Source organism: Apteryx rowi, unplaced genomic scaffold (genome assembly GCF_003343035.1).
Source record: "Apteryx rowi isolate R43461 unplaced genomic scaffold, aptRow1 scaffold_403, whole genome shotgun sequence".
NCBI lineage: Eukaryota > Metazoa > Chordata > Aves > Apterygiformes > Apterygidae > Apteryx > Apteryx rowi.
The window spans coordinates 686,543-710,624 of record NW_020450562.1 but is presented as its reverse complement, the minus strand read 5'-3'; the positions used below and the strand labels follow the sequence as shown (position 1 = coordinate 710,624).

General features: G+C 40.9%; 1 protein-coding gene across 2 annotated transcripts in view; it reads left to right on the top strand.

Annotated features, from left to right (window-relative positions):
- PTCHD1 (patched domain containing 1) overlaps positions 1-4,702 on the top strand; it is a 34,036-nt gene extending 29,334 nt beyond the window's left edge. For both annotated transcript variants that reach the window (XM_026075437.1, XM_026075438.1), the window contains exon 3: positions 3,044-4,702. In XM_026075437.1, coding sequence (XP_025931222.1) covers positions 3,044-4,698 — 1,655 coding nt within the window. In that variant the 3' untranslated portion in view covers positions 4,699-4,702. The remainder of the gene's footprint in view (positions 1-3,043) is intronic.
- Positions 4,703-24,082: the final 19,380 nt, after the last annotated feature.

Here is a 24,082-nt window from a genome sequence, read left to right as displayed (position 1 = left end):
GGACTGCCCTGCCCAATTCGTGTATGAGTTTAGGCTTAATCTTTTTCTCAGGGGGCACTGGATCCAGTCAGTAGTGCCACTGATGCAACAAGTGTGTAAGTCTGTGAGTCATTTAGGTGCGTCTTCCTAAAGGTAAGTTAGAAGTTTGTAGCTATTACGCAAAATGGACAGAGGAATCCGAAGTTCTACAATCAAAAGAAAATACCCATTCCTCGCATGCAGATTATGTAGCAAACAATAAAAGTAACTTATCCGAAAACAGAGTAACATATAGCTGTTTTCTATTAGTTTTGTAAAGCCCATGCAGTGAAAGCTCTTCATGCATTTACTTAACAGTTCTCTTAATCAAATTCCTTTTTAGATTAGTCTCCAAGATTATGTAAGAACAGATTGTGTCCCAGAGTGTTTTTATGTTTTCTCCTTAGAGAAAATATATGGCATCAGGAGTCAATGTTATCAGAATTGCTATTATCCAAAATCTTATACCTGTTAAAAAGTCATACTCTGTGTCATATTTAATTAGATATAATTTTTGTTTCATTGCAAAGTCAAAGGCCTTCCAAATTAATGCAGCTGTCTGAATGTTTTTAGGCAAGAGCCTATTAATGCTGAACCATTTTTTTACAAAAACATGTTATAACTAAAGCTCATGATGGAAGTAATTTGTAATATTCAATGATCTCATTTTATACTGTTTTGCTCACTAGAAGCTAATGCATATGATGCCATGTGAAATTCTCAGACAAGCCTGTCTGCAGGACTTATGGGAGCCATAAATGGATTAAACCTCTCACTCCCTGCTTTGGCAAGTGATCAGTTACATTTAAATAAAGGTCAGTCTGTCTTTACAAAGAACATACTGAAAGCAAGCTTAATAGCTTTCCCTACTGAGGCTAGAACATAACTATTTGAAGCATAATTAACAACAGGGTGCCAGTCACTGATTGTGCTTTTTGCTTTATTTTATGTCTGGGGAGTTCCAGTATTTCCCATTAGTTTTAAGAGGGGCCACGGTGCTAGTTATCAAATTGACAGTCTTGACCTGGCCTCTGAAAGCAACTGTAAAATGTTGTTTGGGAAAATTAAGATAAATGCTAAATGCCATAATGAAAATGCGACCGTAATATTGCTACAAATTGGACATTCATGTTCCATGCCGTCAGTCCAAATAACAATGTAGGCATGATATCTGATATACATGAAAGCATGGACTTTGTTATTCCAAATACCAGGTGATGGTGATAAGGAAATACACCAGTTGCTCTATTATCTCATCTTATGAGCACTGTATTTTGAATTCTGTATAAAATACCCATTCTTTTCAGTATTAACAAAGTGAACAGCTCTTCCACCTGTTCAACATGTAGATAGGATAATCCTTGCAAGGTTGGTGTGAACCAGGTGTAGCTGTCTATTCTGTGAAAGGTACTGACTACAAAAAAGTTAATTTGTCAAGTGGATTAAATATCTAGCCCACGTGGGGCATTTAAGAATAAACCATGATATGTTCTGGTTCTTCAAAACACTTATTTTGTTCAGGGTTTGCTTGACCAATTTTGTAGCCCATGTGGCAGAAGTGATAGTCATCTGTATGTGAACAGAACGTAACCAATACAGCAATTTTGGTACTCTGCAGACAGCCTGAAATTCTAACAGAGATATGTGAATTACCTTGACCCCACCTGACTGGAGTATCAACTTCAAAAGTCCAGTGATTGCACTTCATTGTCATCAGCAGCTAATTCAGCCGTGATCRTTTTATCTAATGTTATCAGGGAGTGGGGTAAGAGCAAAGCACAGTGGATTAGCTTTGGGGAGTATCTAGAGATAATGCAATACAGAGAAAAGAGCAGACCAGAGAGAGAAGCAGGAGATAGGAAAAACAGCAAAAGAATAAGGAAGAACAGAAATTAGAAGGCAACAAAGAGGGTGGGATTGGGTGGAAAAGATCTGTTATTTACTGATGAAGATGATATGAAGTATTATGAGAAAGTATCAAAGTCTTACATTTTAGCTGTGATGATAGACTACTTTTTTCCTTTGATCTCCATGTAAAAAATCTCAACCTACTTTTATCCCAGCCGTTCCCATCTGATATTTGGTTGATGACTGTGTTTCCCATTCAGCTCTACTATGAGCAAGCAGAGTTCTCTATCCCCCAAATGTACCTTTGTTATTTGTCACAGAATAGAAACCAGAAGAGGAAGACAACCAACCAGAGATTAAGATAAAACCATGCATTTTCCCCATTCTGCCTGTACTTTGTGGTTAAACAGAGGGTTTTAAGTCTGCAGGTCTTTATCTCCTTTCATGAAAGCTGCATCCATTTTAAGAGTTAATTAAATTAATTACAACATTTAGGAACTGGCAAGAAAAATGGAGCTCCACTTGGTTTTACAAGCCCTTAGACCTATTAAAGTAAGAAAACTAATGCCTTAAGCAGTGGCACATCAGTTCTATCATTCTACTTCTCTAAAATTCACTTGTGTTATTTTGTTTTTTTCCATTTCTAGGATTTCTTTTTCCTGACAGAAAATTTGGATAGGAAGTGGAGAAGTCAGTGACTGATTTACTTGACAATACTCAGCTTACATGCACGTTTCATTTCTTACAGTTGTTCTACAAAGCAACCGACTAATGCTCTGCTTCGAGCATAGGCACTTCAAGGTCCTATTTCTTTGTTTTCACCACAGGTCAGATCCCATCGTCAGGAAAAACTAATTTCAAAGCATCTTGTGTCACAGGCRCTCTGAAATAATGAAATGAAACAGCCTACCAGAAAAAATACCTTTTCTTTAACTTGTCAACCCTGCGTCAATGATACAGAACTCCCGACAAGTTCAGATAGTAAGGTTTGCTAGTCAGTAGTGAATGTGGGTCTGTGGCTTATAAATCCATAACAATTTCTCTCTTCTGCAGGTCTTTTACCTCAAGGATTGATAAGAGCCAAATGTGTCTCCTTTGAGCCTTTAGCATGCCCACATTACGTTTTTCCTCATGTTGATCTGAGTACTTTAAACACTTGCTTTGTTCTCTATTGTAGGTCATGGGTTATATGGGACTTTTGAAATGTTGTCCTCCTGGAGAAAAACTAGAGAAGACCAACATGTTAAGGAGAGAACTGCAGCTGTATTTGCAGACTCCATGCTCTCGTTTTCTCTCACCACTGCCATGTACCTGGTCACTTTTGGAATAGGGGCCAGTCCCTTCACTAACATTGAAGCAGCCAGGATTTTCTGCTGCAATTCCTGTATTGCAATTTTCTTCAACTACCTCTATGTACTCTCCTTTTATGGTTCCAGCCTGGTGTTTACTGGCTACATAGAAAATAACTACCAGCATAGTATCTTCTGTAGAAAGGTACCAAAGCCAGAGGTATTGCAAGAGAAGCCTGCATGGTATAGGTTTCTTCTGACAGCCAAATTCAGCGAGGACACAACGGATTCGGAGGAAGCAAACACTTACGAAAGTCATCTTTTGGTGTGGTTCCTTAAACGCTATTATTGTGACTGGATAACAAACACTTATGTCAAGCCTTTTGTAGTTCTCTTTTACCTGGTTTATATTTCCTTTGCCTTAATGGGCTACCTGCAGGTCAGTGAAGGGTCAGACCTTAGTAACATCGTAGCAACTGCAACACGAACCATTGAGTATACTACTGCCCAGCAAAAGTATTTCAGTAACTACAGCCCGGTCATTGGGTTTTATATCTATGAGTCAATAGAGTACTGGAACACCAGTGTTCAAGAAGATGTGCTAGAGTATACCAAGGGGTTTGTGAGGATATCTTGGTTTGAAAGCTACTTAAATTATCTTAGGAAACTCAACATATCTACTGGATTGCCCAAGAAAAATTTCACTGATATGTTGAGGAACTCTTTCCTGAAAGCCCCTCAGTTTGCCCATTTTACAGAGGATATCATCTTTTCCAAGAAATACAACAACGAAGTCGATGTAGTGGCCTCCAGGATGTTCTTGGTGGCCAAGACAATGGAAACCAAGAGGGAAGAACTTTATGACCTCCTGGAAACCCTGAGGAAGCTATCTCTCACCTCCAAGGTGAAATTCATCGTTTTCAATCCATCGTTTGTGTACATGGATCGTTACGCCTCCTCGGTGGGAGCCCCCTTACAAAACTCCTGCATCAGTGCTTTATTTCTGCTCTTCTTCTCTGCATTCCTGGTGGCAGACTCTCTGATCAATGTCTGGCTCACTCTAACTGTTGCCTCAGTTGAGTTTGGAGTTATAGGTTTTATGACCTTGTGGAAAGTGGAACTAGATTGTATTTCTGTGTTGTGCTTAATTTACGGAATTAATTATACAATTGACAACTGTGCTCCACTGTTATCAACCTTTGTCCTGGGCAAAGAGTTCACAAGAACTAAATGGGTGAAAAATGCCCTGGAAGTGCATGGGGTAGCTATTTTGCAGAGCTACCTCTGCTATATAGTTGGTCTGATTCCTCTTGCAGCTGTGCCTTCAAATCTGACCCGTACACTGTTCAGGTGCTTGTTTTTAATAGCATTAGTCACCTTCTTTCACTGCTTTGCCATTTTACCTGTGATACTGACTTTCCTGCCACCATCCAAGAAGAAGAGGAAAGAGAAGAAGAATCCTGAAAACCGTGAGGAAATAGAGTGTGTTGAAATGGTGGATATGGATAGCACCAGAGTGGTTGACCAAATTACAACAGTCTAACTTGTTTGTTTGTTGTTTTTTACACTAGGTCTTACTGAGAGAATAAGAAACCAGTATTGGCTAAACATTTGGGGAGGGGAAGAGGTTTGGGGGTGTTTCATCCCCTAAGCTAAATCCAGGAATACTCAAAATGATGGGAGGAATGAAGAAAAAATCGGGGGGGGGGGATTGTTCTTTGATTGACTCCCTTAACAGGTATTATGAGAAAATTTGCACACGTATGCAAAGAGAGGGTGAATTTGAGACACGTGAAGTAAGATCTAATGAGCAAAGTTGGGTTACTAAGCAGCATTCTGCATTGTCTGTACTGCAGGTACTGCAATTATTGTTGCTAAACCCAATCAGATTGAAAGGTCAACTGTCAAGGCTGGAGTAGCAGTAAGTGTTTGCTGGATGTAAAGGCTTTACAAACTTTCTGCACAGCAATAACTCAAGTCAGTGAGTCAGCTCTTATAGGTCTTAGCCATCACATTTAATTTTTCTTTTCTCCCCCTAATCTAAACATTTATGCAAGACTGTATAACAGATAGCAAACTGTACTGGGAAGGAAGGCAGTATGCAGCAACCAAACACTTTCAAAACACATTTATGTTATAAGTCACCTTATTTTTCCTAAAAATATCATTATTTTAAAATGTAAATCATCCCCTGGAACATTTTTAATCATGGTTTTATAGCTGTTTCTTTTTCTTATAAAAACAAAAAGAACAAAAAAAAATYGCAGTGACTCTGTCACTCTAGAAAATATATAATTCTATTTTATAAATGTCTCGCTACTAGTTAAACAAGTATTCTGCTTTACCAACTGTAATTTTGTTAGCACTCTACTAGCACATGCCAGTGGAACTAGGAGCAGACAGAAGATGGTGTACTGAATATTTCAGCACCAAAATCCATGACACAAACCTCAAATACTTAAATGTCATCAAGGGAGTGAATGTTAGGGCTCTTTTAATAAGAGTCTATTTCAGGCCATTCACTGGTAATGCACACTAAGAGGATTAGTGGGTAGTTTTACATAATGTATAACTAATCCCTCAATCTTCCTAGAGTACCTGTAAAGCAATAGACCTTACAGCTATGGGCTCTTCCAAGAGATAGTAGACCGTGAGTGTCATATGTAACAAACTGAAGGTAGGGACTGCAATTTAACAAGTTTAACTATGTCCCCAAAGAGCCTATATCAATGGGATCTATTGAAAACATCACATTAGAGGGGAAAAAAAATTTTAAAGATTATGTTACTGAATCCTTCTGGAGCTGTGAGTTCTAAATCAATAATTCTGCCAGCATCTGTGATGTGGAGTAATGCAGACAAAGAAGCATCTCTTTTCTCCTCCACCCCCTCCATCCTTTAGAACTACAGACTTGTTCTGGGAAGGTTTTATTATAAGGCAGAGCCCCAGTGGGGATACATAAGCCAATTGTACCGGTTTTGCTGAGAGTATTCCAACTATAAGTGGCCCGCTAAAACCCAGTCGCGGGAAGCTAGCTGGTGTGTCAGGTGTTCTAATGAATATATGGATATTTCAGCCAGACTCTTTCAACTCTTACAGTTTGCCCAGAAAGTAGGAGTTCTTGAAAAGTTTTCAGCGCTTGGCACAGTGTTTGCCTCAGTCACAGTATATGAGGGTCTAATGGATATTGCAGGAGCCATGTGGCTCGGCCCAATGAGAGTGCTTTGGCTCAGGAGGCTGCCTGGTTTACGCGGACATTGGCGTGATTAACGCATCTATGATAGCAAACCCAGACTATGCTGCATCCCATGAATTCTGAGTGACTCCTGGATGCACTGTGCAAAATCCTCAATTGCCACCTTGTGAATGTTAATTTTCAAGCAAAGGATACTACCAAAGCTTCTTCCCTAGCAGAAAATAAGGTAGTCAGATATTTTGCCCTGAAGCAAAATGTTACATACCGACTAGCAAAACAAGTTTGCAGTGCAGCTGCCAACATTTGCTTCCCCAAGATAGCGCTCTTCCCTGACCAGAGGACAAAGGATTTTGTGTCCAGGAACGCACAGGCTCTTTGTTTGAACAGCATCAGATGCAGTAGCAGCTGGGGAGCTGTAACAACAACTTCAGCCTTGGCGGAAATCAGGTGGACACCCTCAAGACAGCCAAATGAATGTGAGCTGCGGGGAAAGATCTGTTTCCYCTATTTTCTTTAGACTCAGGCTTGGAGCTACATTTTCCAGCCAGAAATAATTCCTCAAATATATATTCCATTGCAGATTTTCTGTGACAGTCATTATGTCCTCTACGTAACAATCACCCTATGTCCCAGCTGTTCAACAGGAAGCTGCAGTGGCTTTTAAACTTCTGAGGGCATTAACAAATCAGCTGAGTGTTTCAAGAAATAGCAAACCACTTTTGACAGCAGCAGTCTACTGAGTCGTGGGACACCTGGAAATGGGAGATGTGTGAAAGAGGTTGTTTGTACACTGCAGAGAGGAATGCATGTCAAACACTGATTTTGCACCTCTGCTATTCCTGATGCCATCATCTGCAACCACCAGACGCAGGGATAGCTATGATAAACCTCTTCACTTCTAATTGAAATGCATAAATAGGAGTGTCTTTAAAAAGATGCCCAAAGATGAGCTTGTAGTTTCACAGATCTCTTATTAAATCTCAGCGTGTGAGGCCTTCTGAGCTCTCCAAGAAAGGTGATAAAACTAGTGATAAAATTTCTCTGCTATCTCTATCTTTATTCCAGGAATTTATTCCTTACCAGTAGTTGCTGTTGCTTCCCAGGACTGGCAGAGGGACAGGGACCATGCCCATGTCCATGCAGGGAAGGCGAGGCCATGGAAGCACCACTTTCTAAGGCCTCTCAGCTCCCACAGAAAACCCCAAAACAGAACCAGAAACACCTTATGTACCTTTCTCATGACATTTCACCTCAAGCTGTTACTCCATTCCCCACTTTCAGGCTTGGTGAGGTAAAACCATGAAAATGCCTACAGTGTACTTAACCAAGCTCCATCAGATTTCTGCCTGAATCCCAATGTATCTGAGATACACCAAATAGTCCTTCTGTACAGGTAGCTTGAATACTTCAACATGTACCAGAAACTGCACGTTCTCCAGACTGTGCTAACCCACTTTGGCCTTCCTCCCCTTTGGCTGTTTTCTCTGGAGCAATTATCTTCACCAAAGTCAATTGCATTGATAGATTAATGGGTGCAAATATCATGCTCTGTTCTTGGTCCAAAGCACTCCAAACACCTAACTGTGCATAAGAATCTATCCTTACTGGTAAACCTCTTTAGAAGGCTACCTATGTTTAAGCACTTTTTGTCACTCTCTTAAGTGGTTTTTTAGCCCAGGTTTAACTGCGCATTTGTCTGCAATATAAATGACCCAATTTTTGTATAAACTCAGCGAGTAATGCCACATTATACACTGTCAGGCACTGACTAAAATTTAACAGCAAATATTTTAAATAAGTCTAACAAGAATGAGCAGGACTGTGGCTCTCTGAGCACATAGATCAGCTACAAACATGAAAATTTCCATACAGTAAGATATGGTGTACAGTATATATTTTTACTATGGAGTAAGCCTAGGGAAAAGGAACCAACCTAAATGCATACAACTGTCAAGAYCAGTCCAGTTTTTCTTGTAACATAATTCCTTATTTTGGCTTAGCACAAGTTCATTTTCAATTCATAAGTACTCTAACTGGAGGAAAAAATGAAAAGAGAAAAGCTGGTGTAGCTGGAATAATTTCACTGTAAAAATTAATTGATGAAGCCCGAATTTTCTGCCTAAAGCTTTAAGTGAGAATGTTCTAGTTAGATTAAAATTAGAGCTGTGAAGGCTGAGACAAACCTGTCTGGCAAAGAAAAGGAACTGCTTTTCCAAAGACAAGCAAACATACTCATCATGGTCAACTGCATGAACCTGGAGAGAAAACAATACCAAAGCGGCTTGAGGTTACTTTGAAACATGTGAGGATTCACATCTGCTCTCAGCAGCTTTCTGAGCCGGTGCTGATTTCAAGTAAAATGTACACTGTAAATTGAAAGATGTGTTTTTAAAAGCTTCTCTAGGCTAAGTGTCCTCCTGTGAGCCACCAAATCCCACTTCAACCAACAGCTTGCTTAGTTTCATTAACAGAAGAAACAAAATTGAGTGGTGGCACTGCTGGACAAAATTCAGGAGAGTCAGAACTAGAGAACATGACTTCCCCTTTACACAGTGAGGAAGTAGGAAAAGGCTTCTCTTTAGCATGTGTCTTTGTAAGAGAAAAAGCTGGTTATTTCAAAACTTAGCAAATTAATAATTTTCCTGTTCCTTAAGTTGGGAAATAGACACAGAATTTTTGGAGGACTAGGGAGAGGAAGCAGAGAATGAGTTAGGCCTTGGGTTTGCTACGGACCTCGAAATGCTCTAATTACCCTAGCGTGGACGGGATGCCGGAGGCAGCAGTGGAGCACAAGAAGTAAAGGGGCCGATCTGCCATGTGGGTAACTTACTGCTGCAAGCCAGAGCAAAGTGCATGGCTATCGCATGCTACCACCAGGCTGGTGCCCTGGGGCTCGCCTGGGGTAAAGCCTCCATCCTGTGGCCCAGGCCAGCAGGTCACTCAGCATGGTGCAACCTGAAGCATGTAAGAAATCCTGTTCACATACAGCTACTCATCTGTGCAAAATTATTAAAACGCTTATGTGTTTCGCTGAAGCAGAGCTCATGTGGTAAGACACAAGCCCAATGGGAAGCTGCTTTTTTAAAGACCCTCAGCAGAAAGGACTACCCACAACTTTCTTCTGCCTTACGTTAACGCCTATCAAGACCCATTTCTATACAAACCGAATTGTACAATTAGCTATATATGGGCAAAGTATTTCTTCTTTGCTTGTATAGTTACATTTATCACTCAAGCTATTTGTCATTTATTGGCTTTTAAACATTTTGAAAGAAGTAAGCATCCCCGGGTACCTGCAGCTCTGATGAGAATGAGGAGAGCAGCACCAACCCCAGCCCATTGCAGGCCCGGGGACAAACTCAGCTCACCCTCTCCCCTATCTGATTCATCCAGCGAATGGAGAGCTTTAGGTCCAAATTCTGAGCTGTGCATCCGGGGAACCCATTGTGGAAACCACCCCCTGCCAGGCAAGTGCAAGGGAAAACTTTTTTTTGAGATGGGCATGGGCTCAGGAGGTGATTCAAAGAGGTATTCCCACCTCGCTTGAGTGCGCTTGAGGTTGGGCAGAGCAACATTTCTGTGGACGCGCCCTGCACCCTGTAGTGGTCCCAAGACACCCACATCTGACACAGCCTCCCACCTGAAGAGAGGGGCACMTCAGCATTTACATGCAGCTACCTGGGGTAGTTACTGCTTAGACAAAAATTAGTCCAATATGGTTGGCATTCTAAAAGGCATCACCTTTTTTAGTTTGGGGGGAAAAAAAATCAGTCTAAATAACTCTAGATTATTTAAGCTCCAAGAAATCTTAATCTGTGCATCAAATAAATGGCTTGCAAGATTTCAGGGGGGTTCGTTTTGGCTTTTTTTAACCTATTTTTACTATTTTTGTATTAATTTAGGGAAGAAAATTGTATAATGAATCTCAATGTATAGCATAAGCCTAAAATAAAATGGCTATCTCTCTCTTTGCTTCCTGTGCTCCCAACCTGCTACAGAATTCCCATTCCATCGCCTAGTCAGCAAACTGACGAATTATCTGGCCTAACCCGACTAATTAGGCTGTGCATCCTCTCCAGCTTCCATCAGAGAGCAATGGTTGAACAGTTCAAGGGCACCTGCAGCAGCTCGAGGCCAGCGATGTCCCAAAGATGGAGTTTGCGCTGCTTCCCYGGTAGCTCCTCTTGCCCCGTGCTGCACCCTGCTCAGCAGCAAGCACAGGGAAAAGCCATTCACTTTGTATGTATTTGTTCCCATGCTCATGACATCCAAGTGCTTTTCTTTGTTTTTCCTAGCAAACCCAGCAGCAGAACCACAGTCCAAGCAGACTAACCAATGGTTAAGATAAAAATCTGCAGCTGAGCGATGGTTTGGGCAGCTCCAAAATCTAGGGTTGTCAGATTACATAAGAACTGGACCTCTACGAGGACCACCAGAAATATTGCTGTTAAACATTTCCTTATGAACACCTTAGCGTCCAAAAAGTTATTAAACACCCACCAAGACGCACCTCTCCCTCTGCACGGTAAAGCTGAGGTCACCACCCAGGGTCCACCTATAGGTCCTTCGTCCTTTCCMCACACCCACACAAGCCACCCATTTGCACCTTCTCCCAGGGGTTTGGGGGAGCTGAGGCTTCCTGGAGAAGCAAACCACCACACTGAGTGACAAGGGGGTTAGTTACAGTTGCTCTGTCACACCTGGTTGTGGCAATGAGATAAAAATGAGTTTACTCAAAAAAGCAAGTGAAGGACCCAAGCCCAAGTCAGGGTAAACAGCAGCAGGCCTGAGAGCTAGAGAGCTCTCGGCTGCCAGCAGCACTTGCCAAGGCTTTCAGCCACTTTGATTTCATGGAAAGCTGGACTCTGGGGTTCAGAGGTAACTTCTGCTGCCTGTTATGGTTTCTGACCTGGCCCCTTCCAGTCATGCTTTCTCACATTGCCCTGTATTCAGGATTCACAAGCACTGATGGCAGAAACCCTGGCTGAAAYGGACAATCAAATTCTATTCAATTTCTAACTGCTAATCTAATGTGAGAGAGGCTACATCTCAACATCATTCAGGAACTCAAAGAGCAACAGTCCCGTGCATGGCCAGCGTGCCTCACTGGCCTACATTAGCAGAAGCTGTTCATGTAATTGTCCATAGGCGTGACTTACAAAAATTAGGCTATCTAAATGTGCAATCAATACATACTATTCTGAAAAAAAACTCTCATCTGCATGTATACCTTCAGAACGCAGGCTTATTAAGTCTCTTTTTTAGATTACCAAGGAATTCAAGTGAGCCCAAGAAATGTTCACAAACAGCAAGTTTAACTTGTATATGCTGCATACTAATTAGAATATTTTAATTCCAAAGTGCCACATTTAGTTATTTGTACAACTAGTTTGCACAGGTGAACTAGGCAGGACTCTGATTCTACACACCTGAGTGTGCTCACATTTATATTCATCCTTTAAACATTGCTTACACATGTGTAGGTTAATGGCAGCACAGAATTTGTTGAGGAGAACTGGATTTGTTTTGCTGATTTAAGTTTCCTGGCACAGAATAACTGAAACATATGCCAACCACATAGCTATAAAGAAGAGGGGAATAAGACATCTAACAATCCAACAGCAGAAATAAAAGTCCACTTTAAAGTTTACAGATACAGAATATAAAAGAAACATGCTTTAAAGAGCCTAATAGCTGGAAAATCCAGAGTATACACAATAGAATGTGCTTTAAATGAATGCAAAATATTCTATTCTGATTCTCTTTCGCCACATTAAATCCCTTTAAATATGCTCCATTCTGTGAACGTCCATACTTTTGAGCAGGATTGCCACTAATGTTCCTAGAAATTACCAAATTGCACAGGTGAAGTTTTCTGGAAACAAAATTTTAAATGGATACAAACAAATCGATGCCAGAAAACACATAGTGCAAAAAAGTATGCCTTCACATACTGATTATATTTCATAATAAGCAATCTGTTCACTGATACTACAAGTAAAAATTATCTTATATTTGGCAGCTATATTCAGGAAAATGATATGCCCCACTAATATATATATATATATATATATATATAGTGCATACACCCCCATACCAATTATGTATGGTGCAGATACCCAATTCAAGTTGGCTCCATATAAAGAGGAGGAAAAGTCAACCCAGAAGTGTAGTCAAAAGTTGGTAGGAAGACTGTTTTAGCTGTCCTGATAGTAATGAATCAGCAGGAGTGGAGCAACAGAGAAGTTATCAAGTTTWAGAACAAAGAAGCTAGCTGCAGAAATTCAGCACTGCTAAGAAAGGAAAATAAACAGGTTTTACTGTGTCAGGTGAATGGGAGAGAAAATATAAAAACTGCTGAGTTGCAAAGGCAAAGAAGGTCTAAGTGAAAATGAGGAGTGAGCAAAATTATTTGAGTGTATGTAAGATTTGCAGCTATAACATATATTAAGGTTGTCTAAATAGGACCGGGGCTCTCCACATATGGAAAATGAAAATTCACAGCTGCCTCCTTATATGAATTCAAATTAGATTCAGTACATCATTGCTTTGGAATAAAAGGTGGATATCGTTCACAATTGACTCTGGACCCCAGTGCTGAAGACTTTTGCATGAAATATATACAACATCATACAGAATCAGAGAGCAATCAAGTGCATGCTGACTTATAACTTACTGAAAATAACAAATGCACCCTCACTCTCTTTGGCTAGTATTCTTACTTAGAGAAAAACAGCTGCCTGGTAATGTTTTTGAAACAGCCACACCTTCCTGATAAAATACTCATGTGTTGGAGGGATTTTTTTTCTTTTAAGCTGTGTTCAATTTTCTTTCCGGACAAAGCAAGCCCTGAAGCACACTTCCTATGGCGGGAAGTGGGAAATACCAGCTCCCTTAAGGTGATTCTTGAGTCAAGAACATCTGCAGTTGAATTTCTCTCTTTTCTTTCCTCTCAGCATGCCGTTGTGAGCTGTTCCAGACTTGCCTATTCACAGCATTATATAAATGAGGATACTGTACCTCTGGTGGCAAGAGAGGTGGGATTCTGCTGAATCTCACCTGGTGCTGGCTCCAGAGGCAGTGGTCCCAGTATAATTTCAGGATGATTCCTGTTGGGGAGCCCCTTTGATGGGAGCCATTTCAGCCAACAGCTCAGATCTTACTGGGACAGTCCCTACAGCAGCTGTCACAGGAAAGCCAAAGACATTTTGCTGCCCTGCCATACATCTGATATATATGAGTGAGATGAGATATATTGTTATGTCTAGAAAGGAGAAATATTCAAAACTTAATGTCAGAACACCATATTATAGTTTATATCCCCATCTGTGTGCATATTAGACAGCAGATTTATAATATGGAATGTGCAGAAACAGGGAGAGCAAAAAAAAGAGACAGAGATAGAGAGAGGGAGAATATCACTGAAACTACCCATTTGATGCTCTGCAAATCTCTCCAGCAAAGGAGCAATTACTGCCTTGCAGCCAGTGAGGATACCAACCCTGAAAAAAACAGCTTACAAGAAAAGGTTAAAAGAATCAGGCTTAGAAAGGGGAAATTTGGAGTTGAGATGCAAGACTTCAAAATTATGAAAAAGATTGATAACATTGATAGAGTTCCTTTTTTTCCCAGCTTGTGTTTCAAAAGCCAGGATCTCAGAATATAAAGTCTGAAGTGAGCAGTAAATAATAAATTTAGGGAGAATATTTCACAGGTAGAAATAACAAATACATATTGGAAATGGGAAAATCAAGGGAGACAAAAAGTCAACTCAGATCAGAAATATCTAGATTTACTGTAGAGAATGCCATAAAAGCCTGCACAGAAAAACTTTCAAATGTACTCACAGCCCTGAAGAACTCTTCAGGTGGTCTCTTCCAGCATCAGGCTGAAAATAAGGTAAGAGGTTTAAATTATTGACACCTACAACCAATAGAGCTTTAAATTGTGGTGCCTGGGTAAGGGAGAAGTGGAAAAAATGATGGGAAAAATACTTTAATAAATAACTCTTCTGTACATCAGYGTCTCTCCACAGACCTCACAGGGGTTATAGCTATTAAGCTTTGCTGAAAATGCAGCCCATCATGTTCCAAATGACCCTTTTCCTCTGCGCCTCRAAGCCAAGGGCTGAGTTTAGTTCTGTGAGACGGTTTCCCGCAGCAGAGGGGAGCTCTGACGGTGCTTGGGTGACCGGGACTGCAGGACACGGAGCCAGCTGTGACTGAGCACTGACCATCACAGGTTCAATGAGAAACAACCTAGAGCCTAGCCACTGCAGAGGTGAAGCGTTTAATTACTCTTTCATCAGAGAGAAGCATAAAAGAGGGCATTTATATTTTTAATGTTCTTTAAAAGCTTACAAAAAAAATTGGCCTCTGCTTAGGCCTACAGGAAAAATTGGTACTCCATAGATGTGCTAGCATGTAGACATGCTATGGATACCATTCAAGTATACTTAGGCTTGCACTTTTGCAGTACTTGGTAACCCTCAGCCTTTRGCTTCACACCATGCAACCCGTCTGAGATTCGTGCTGCAGCCTTTATTGAGATAACTGGTTGGTGAAAGAGATTTTTTTCAGATCAAATATTTTTATATATAAATTGTTTTATTCACCCCAGAAGGTTTCTCCTACCTACCATCTCTATCCTCTGTTAGTACGTTTGGAAATGAAGGTGGCGACAGCAGGAAGAGGATAAGAATGGTAAAACAAGCAAAAATCCCTTTATTTCTACTAGGTGGCAGCTGATTTTGCAAGGCTCAATCACCAGTGATTTTGTGAGGCTCAGTTTCCTCTACCAACTTTTCTAAAAGTGCTTAATATTCCAATTCTAAGCCAGGAAGAACTATGGGTTTTCAATATTCCTATACAGCATGGCGAACAGAATACAACAGTTGGCTCAAAAACACATCRCCTTGTGGAAAAAACTATTGGAAAGGGGAGTAAAGGAGGAGGGAATTGCTTTTTTTGAGATTTGCTTCAGAAAATATTGGCTTTTCATTAAAAATAATTGGTAGATTTTTCCTTTGTTCAGATGGGAATGAAAATGAGTCAAAGAAACAGAAAAAGAATGCACTTTGAACATGAGATTTTCTGTCAAAAGAGGACTTAGGAAGATATTTTATCTTTTAGCAAGTCTCACTGAGTATCCCAAATTTGAAGCATATAAAATCAGTTATAAAAATTCTGGCCAGATTAACCTATGTTATTGACAAGTCTGCATGAGCTGCAAGGAAGACAAGAGACTTCTGTGCAGGAGGAGAGAGGCAGAAGGTGAGCTGAGAAAAGACGTATCTATCTTTTTTGACTTATTTCTGTAATGCCTCAGCCTTGTCATGGACCCAGGTAACATTGGTATGCCCAGTATCAAAGCAGGGGTGTGTCTGGGTTTGGATTTAATTATTTCATGGAAGAGTAAAGTGGCACTTTACCCACCAAGCTTATTTCAAATTGCTGCTGAATGGAAGGAAGGTATCGAGCTCTAACTCCATCAATAGGGGAAAATGGGAAAGGTGAGCAGCAAGCAAGCAGCACTTATGAGGAAGGCAATAGCAAATGCAAACAATAGGAAACCTGGTGTGTGATGGAAACACAGACCTGAATGCAGAGTCTGCTAAATGTTACCAAAAACTCTCTCATTTAAGAAAAAAAAAAATGTGTAGGGAAAGATTTTCAAAGCTCTAAACCTCTTTACAGTTCTTCACTTCTTGTCACCTCCTGCTCTGCAATGCCCTGGTGCTCACACACCATTCAAATACATAATCCATAAAAATCCATACAGAATTCAAGTCTACCTGCAAAAAACAATTTGCTTCAAATAGGCCAAATAGAATGCAAAAATGATTTCCAGCAAATAGTTTTATCAACTCTAACAGTGAAGGTAAGGTATCTACATTCAAGCATTCTGAAGAGAATTAGAGAGAATGAATGTGAAAAAGTGCATAGAGTGCAATTTAAAGAAGCAAGCAAGCAAATCGTGACCAGAGTATGTCTATAAAACCTTGGCAGTTGACCTTCACTGGGGGAGGATGGTAAGTGGTTTAGAGAACCAGCACTTCATCAAGTGATTGAGTATATTTTGACCCCTATCAAAATATGAACCAGCTCTTCAGGTAAAAACTGATCATTCAAGATTTGTCCGTTTGCCTGCTCTCAGCAAGCATGAAAAAAAAAAAACATATTCCCAAATGAACCTGTGATCTCCACTGACTTGATTACTTCAGATATATTTCTGTAAAGGCTAAGGGGAAAAAAATCAGAAATAAAAAATGCTCCGAAGCTTTAATACTTTTTCTTTTCTGGAGAATCTATCCCACCCCTCCCATTAGCTTCTTCTTTTGCTATGTCAGACCTCTCTTAACGAAATTCCCTGATTTCAGCCAATTGGCTCCAGAGCTCCCGTAACACTCTCTTGCAATTGTAAGCACTCAGGGGTTCCACTAAAAGGGTGGCTGGATGCAGCTTCAGGACTAATTGTCTCCTATGAGTTATAGAATTATGCACCAACAGCTAAAAGGACACAATTACAAGGTGAACTCTTGTGACACACACTGTGTAATGTCATACAATCAAATGCAATGTTTAGTAAACATGAACCTCTTTGTCATTTTGTATTTATTTATACAGGTTTCAAAAATAAAGCACACATTTAAAAATATTGCTTTTCTCCACCATGTCTCTGCAGCATTATGCAACTTCCCAAAAGGCCGATAGGTAGGCAACGACTCGGTCAGTGCCTAGGGGAGCAGGCAATGTCTAGCGAGGAATATGCAATGACTATTTGATTGAATTACACCTGTCGAAAGAGAGCTACAGCCTTTCAGAGGAAGTGGGGAGGAAAGGAGCAACTTACCAAGGGTTAGTTAGGAACTGCCTAGCTGAGAAAACCAAATTTCTGCAGATGTAGGAACTTTAACTAGGTCACGCCATAAAAGCCTGCATTTCTCCAGCAACATGTTTACAGCCCGTTGTATCTGTAATGAAAYGCTGAGGCATTTCTAATGCCTGGATTCTCTCCTTGGCCTCCAAGCTCACATGGAAATGAGAGGAAAAGCGAAGAAAAACTGTGTTGCCAACAAATACAGAGCACCCTCCCTTCCATCGGCGTGAACGGGAGGAAGCCGCACAAAGGACAAGGAAGCAGCRGTTCCTGCAAGGAGCCTGGTTTGCRCGGGCCAGCCGGGYGGACRCCCTACAGCACCCGCCCGTCCGGCTGCAACCCCGGAGGTTCCCACGGTGTTAATGCTCTCCTCCGTGGGAAAAGTTTCAGTGCTGGGGCTGGAGACCACGTAATTCTCCAGTGCGCCATAAAAACAGGGGGTGGTGTGTAGCTCGGCAGGACGCTCTCCAGGCTCTTGCCAGTTTGCCTGGAGAGCCGTGGATGTTGCTACGAAATCTCCATCTCTGTGGAATGTGAAGGCAGTGCCTCTCAGCCCCCCAGCAGCGCTGCGCTCCTCTCCTCAAGGAGTGACGATGCCCATTTCCAGACAGGCCCGTGTCTTTTTAGAAGAAGATTTTTCTGGCACTTTGCCCTCCCACACTGCCATCCCCCATCTCTCTCCCATTCTTATTTATTCTCCTTCTCATTTATCACATGGACATAGGACATTCCAGTGCAAAAGGGTGATCTCACCCAGTCCTTTCTCCTCCAGCATAAGCCAGCACAACTTCCGCTGGCAAAGGAAAGCCACCTGTAATCCTCCTTTCCTCACTAAACCACAGAGGAAGGTGAGCTAAAGACTGATATCCCAAAATACTGCAGAGGCAGCGAGGGGCAAGCATACTATTAGCGTTTGCAGACAATGATGTACTCTGTGTCTAGTGGAGTTTTTCAAACTTAAATGTTAAGCACAAATGCAAGAGTATGGGAAACTGAATCAGAAGAAAACTGGCCACAAAAAAAATCACTCTGAAATTCCTCTACAGTAAGTACTGGAATTAATCATCTATGGCGAGGTCGTATCATTTTTTTAATGGTTGMTGAATCAGGGTAGTTTTTCAGGTAGCAGTTTTGATCTGTGTTTAGAATACAAAGCAATTACATTGTCAAGTGCTACTATTTAGCAAAAAAGTGACTATGAAATTTAATTGTGTTCAAATCCCAGAGTTAGTGTGGCACAACAGGAATTATCRAATTGTATTTCTACCCCACCTCTGTACTTTACTACTACACATTTACACTGTTGTGYACACTACACGTTTTGTGTACTCAGTGGCACACTTAGCAGACATGTGAAATGGGGATTGCACAAAGGGTTGTCCTGAGACAGTTATACTCAACGTTTCCACTACTAACATGGATGGTGGAAGGGAAAGCATATTTATAAAAAGTTGTCTGTGGTACTAAGTTAGGAAGGACTGCAGCATTTCAAAGGCTGAGAATAGAAGTCAAAATGTTCTTGGCACRTTGGAGGAATGATGTGCAATCAGCAAGAAATTCAGGTAAGGCAAGTGCACAGGGGAAAGAGAAATCAACACTATAAACACAAGAGGGAGAACAACTGGTTAAACAGACGTTCTGCAGAAAAGGGTCTGAGGTTACACTCTATCACTACTTCATCATGAGTAAAAACTACAGTGCTGCTACAAGAACATCAGATCTAATCCTTACCCAACTTATTAARATTTATTAAAAAGATGACATACAGAAGGCATGGGACACATTTTTCTTCTGTTGTCCTGGGAGTCCATGAGTCTTCAACTGAACACTCTGAGCACAACCTCTGGAGAGAGTAGAGAACTGAACAAAAATGAGGAGTCGGGAAAACATGCCATCTGAGGGAAAGCCTGGTTAGCCTAGTAAAGACAAATCCGAGAAGAACCACAGCAACACCATGCTGTATGTAAAGAATTTACAAGAAGGACAGGTATCAAATGTTTTCCACATCCTCTGAAGGTGGGACAAGAAGAAATCAGCTTAATTTGCAGCAAATATGATTTAATTTGCATATCCTCAATCTAAGAATAGGCACGCACTGGGAATATGCTGCCTGGGCTGGTTGCAGAGCCTCCTGGAGCAGGGTTTTAAAGAACAGGTTAGACAAACAACTGCTTGAAACATCCTAGGTACTTGATTCTGCCCCTTTTCTAGAGGCATAGATGTATAAACCAATATTTTCAAGCCTGAGTACAGTATACTGATTTTGGGTGCCCCAAGTTATGTCCCTTTAAATTGGCTCAGATTGGCTATTCAGAAACAGAGACACCAAGCATTATTTGTCTTATTACCTAATGTAAAAGCTGAATCCTTGGCATGTAGAGGCTGACATGGATTTAAAAAARTGGGAGATTTATGTATCTGTAGCTAATACTTTTAAGCATGGCAATTTAAAAATTTGTAGCAATTCAGCCACAAGTAAATGGAGGAAATGTGATGTCTTGCACTGTTTTCTAATGCACTTCAATACGTAGCTATGAAATTCCAGCTCTTTGGCTCAAAGAAAAACTCTGCCATAAAACATTCAATAAAGATAGTCCAAGAAGTACAGAATAGCAGCAGAAGAAAGAGGCAAATTCCTTCACTGGAGAGACAATTATTAGAAGTTTAGAAGAGAAATACCAGTTCCCCTCTTGCAAATCAWTCTTTGGGTGTTTAATGAGTTCCTATCAGCCTATGCAAATAATTCACAATGAATAATTTATCTGATGATTTTTTTCTGTTTGTGGGATATCTAAAAGCAAATTGGTTTCCTCTCACATATTCATTATTCAAAATTATGTTAACACAGTTTTAGGTGAGTGCACTTTCACCGCAGTTGCTTTGCAATCATATATTCATACCACTTCTTTCAGACAAGTGTCCCGCTAGATTCCTTTTATTCTCCAGGGAAAGGCTCCTTCCAGCTAAATTAAGGGCGGGCTTTCAGTAGACCTCTGGCGGATCTCTCCCTACACTGCTTGCCCTGGGGCAGGCTAACCTCCCAACCGGAGCATCTGAATTCGGTGTGGGTGTCTGGATTAAGTTGGGCAGTGGGAATTGCTCTGTGGTGTCAAGCTAGTGAGCCTCTTCTTGAGCTCCCCCTTCCCTAATTATCTGCCTGGGGAGAAGCAGCATTTTGGGAAGCAGAACCAGCGCTCCTCCAGGCATCCCCACTCTGCCCTGCGGGACAGCAGCTATGGACCTGCAGGTGAGCTTGCTCCTGGCAGTGCGGGAATTTCGTGATGCACCACCCTAGATAGCACCTGCCAGTGCAAGGAGAGGAGGGACTCCAGGCCAGGACCTATGATGGGGCAGGTGCCACGGCACGGGCAGGAGTGGAGGAGGCAAATGAAGAGGGATAAGAGTGAACAGGGAGAAGAAATGGCAGATACAGGCATGGGTAACCTTCACAGGGCATCACAGACCCACTGCGGATCTGAGGGCTCTGCTCTTCTTCCTCCCACATTGTAAAATGGGTAGGTCATAGCTCAACAGTAATTTTCTCCCATATTTTCAGTCAAGCTATACTAATTCACCATTATGTATACATTTACACTTGGTTTGCATATAAATGATAGAAAAAGGATTATGACCTTAATCTCAGATCTCATTTAATATTCCTTGCCTGAGGGAAGCAATCACTACCCTGGGAGTCTCCCCCTGTTTTGGGGTCAAAAAGGGTATGGGGAGGCAGGGTACGCTGACCAATGGAGGGAACTTGCCTTCTACTCCTCTGGAACAAAAATAAATTCTTGCGCCAAGGATTTTCAGTTCACCTCTGCCATGAAATTTAGGGATGACAGACAGATCAGGCACCAGACCAGGCATTTTTTCTGTCACGTAACACACCGATGATGGGAGGATGGTGAACAATGGCAGAGAATTGGCAAAGCCTCTCAGCAAGCGAATTTTGGAAAAAGAGGAAGGAAAGCTTAAGGAGGACAACAACTGCTTCTCCACATGTGCTCAGGTCACTCTATTGATCACATTACATGGAGACAGTTATATGAATTTCCCTGTGTCTTCAGCAGAGACAGTTAAGAACTGCGGTAACTGAACACTGAAATATTTGGGTTGCAATGAGCACTTACAAGCAACACTCACTGTATTAGATGCTTAATGCATCCAGCTCCATTAAATACATTCTTCAGCCATATCTTCTTTAACATTTCAGTGGAGAATATTATATACACCACACCATCCGTCTTTGCAGAATTGTCTTCTGCACAAGCACACCTAGGACTTCCTCTTTCACTATTTCAAACTGCCAAAAAAGTCATTCAAATTATCAAGAATATTTTTATCCACAAATGGAAAGGCTCATTTTCTTTACAGTGAAAGATAAGCCATCTAAAACTGCTATTTGTTGCTGACCTATTAATGTAAAAGTGAGAAAGCTTGCATGGTGGAGATAAAAAGTGGGAGGGAGGAGAGGATAGAGCAAATGGAAGAAAAGAAGGCATGCAAGGAGAGAAAAGAGATTAAAAGAACAGAGGAAAAAGAGAGGCAAGGAAATAAGGGGGATGAAAAAAAGGCAGAAAAAAGAAGGAAAAATATACCTCAGTGACACCCTCGGTAGAAAGGAAAAAAAGAGTAAAGAAAAAAAGATATGGGGAAAATGCAGGTATGATACCAGCTCTTAGAATAATTCTGAGAAAATAGAAAATGATGTCAAAATCCCAGTAATTGAATTTTTGCCTTGAAAAGCCAAATACAGCTTTGCTTAAATGTTTAGTCACATGAAATCAAAACTCCAGGTCTTTGACTGCATGTATTTCTCAGTGAAGTCAAAGAAAATAACAATGGCAGCATTCAAATCTATGGTTTTTCATCACCAAAAATGTAAACAGAATACTCTTTCTATACCTGCACCATTCCTCTGTCTATTTGTACCCTCTAACACACTCCTCATATATGTCTATCCCAAAACCACTGTTGCTAGACTTCCTCTATTGATGGCGTCTAGCAGAAAAGAGGTCAGAAAGGGAGAGGGAGAGTGCACATACTGTCTGTACTTAATAAATAATCATTAAAAGATACGTTGGCAGTACCGCAGCATTCTCCAACACCTAGTCTATTTGCCTTGAGTCAGCTGCTCTGTGCTTGCTCCCTATTCTTGCATAATTGAATAGTATATCTTACCTTTTTATTTCTGCTCAAGTACTGTGCTCATCTGAAAAGTATTGTAAACTCATTCAAATTTCATGAATCCGTACTGGGCCTAATGCAAACTAGCCAGGAAGTTGTGCAGAAAAAAAACAAAATAATTGAACAGCCCAACACATCTCCACTACTCATCAAAAATTCTTTTTTTGTTATTTCTTTTATCTGCTACACATGCCTGTCTTACTCCTCCCCCCCTTTGCAAAGGACATCGAACAATTTATAAGYAACCAAAACTTACTCAACCATTTAATCCTCTTCAGACTTACAACTTGCCATCTAAAGTGTTTGTTCAAATGACCGAATCACCACATGGTGACCATGTTTCTTGGACATTTGAAGTTTCCAGTCCATTCCCCTGATGTCTCCAATATGATGACTTACAAACAAGAGCCAGACAAGGTAGCCGTAGTGTAACATTAGAGTTGTTCGAAAAATATTTCACTGATGGCACCAGTTCAAAGATTTCTTGGCAATTTAGGCAAATGCTGCTATCTTAAGAACAAAGGATATAGTAACTCATCTTACCCTCCCTTTAGACAGCAGTAAAACTCAATTTTTGGTGGTGGAGGGATATGGAAAAGCAAAGAGTCATCAGAATCACAGGGGCTATGAGTAAGGAAGCTATAAGAGATTATGATATCTGGAGGGGCAGGCAGATATTAAGAGGGTTTCTGGAGTTTGCTGGGGGGGGGGCATTTTTCAGCCTGCTGTTAACCTCACCCAGACATTTGTACATACGCACAATCCCTCTGCTCATTTTACCTCACTGGTAGGGGAAACCTATTTGGAAAGGGCTTCAGTCAGCAGTAGGGGCACAGTGTGGTCCTCCTGGTCCTGGGAAGCAGCACAGCAAGCTACCCAACAAGCCCAGCTTGGCTCTCTTTCTAAAATCAAGGTCTCCAAACACACAACAGTGAAGGAAAGAAAACTTAATATTTCCCTGTAGAAGTCTTTTAACARAAGAATGTGTCACAATGAGGTGCAGTGTGGGGGGCAAGAAAAGAAATTTTATAGAAGAAAAATACTGAATAAAGATTATTGTTAAGGACCCTGTACCAYAATATTTTTGGTTTTGATTCAAAATCATATACTTGATTTGCACTGTGTCAGCCTTTCCARAAATACTGCATGACTTGTAAGATACTTGGTAGTAAATAAGAATCATCCATCAAAAAGCAGAACAAGCAGGTTTCTTATTTAAAAAGAGAAACAGTTCACCAAAACTAGAAGGTCGGGTAAAATGAATAAGAATAATTCTCTGGATTTCTACAACAGGGTTKCAAGAAAAAACATTTCTGAATTCTTCCCATTCATGTGTGCATCAAAACTGTGCAGCTCACAGGTGCTCCTTTTTCTCATAAACAAAAAGCAGAATGCATTAATTGACGATGGGCCTGGGGCTGCAGTATGGCACTCCACACGAGAAACCTCTAAAATACACTAGTGCCAGATTTGGTCAGGCTGAAAATTATGCACTATTCACCCMAAAAGTGTAAGATTAGTTGTATGTTCTGTCGCTTGACAGAACTCTTAGAAAAATTGCTGCATGTCTACTCTAAATTGCTTTCCATTTCTGCCTTACTAAACCATTGAAATGTTGATCTCTGTTTTAATCTTGCTTCTCCAGTACCTTTCACCAGATTCACAT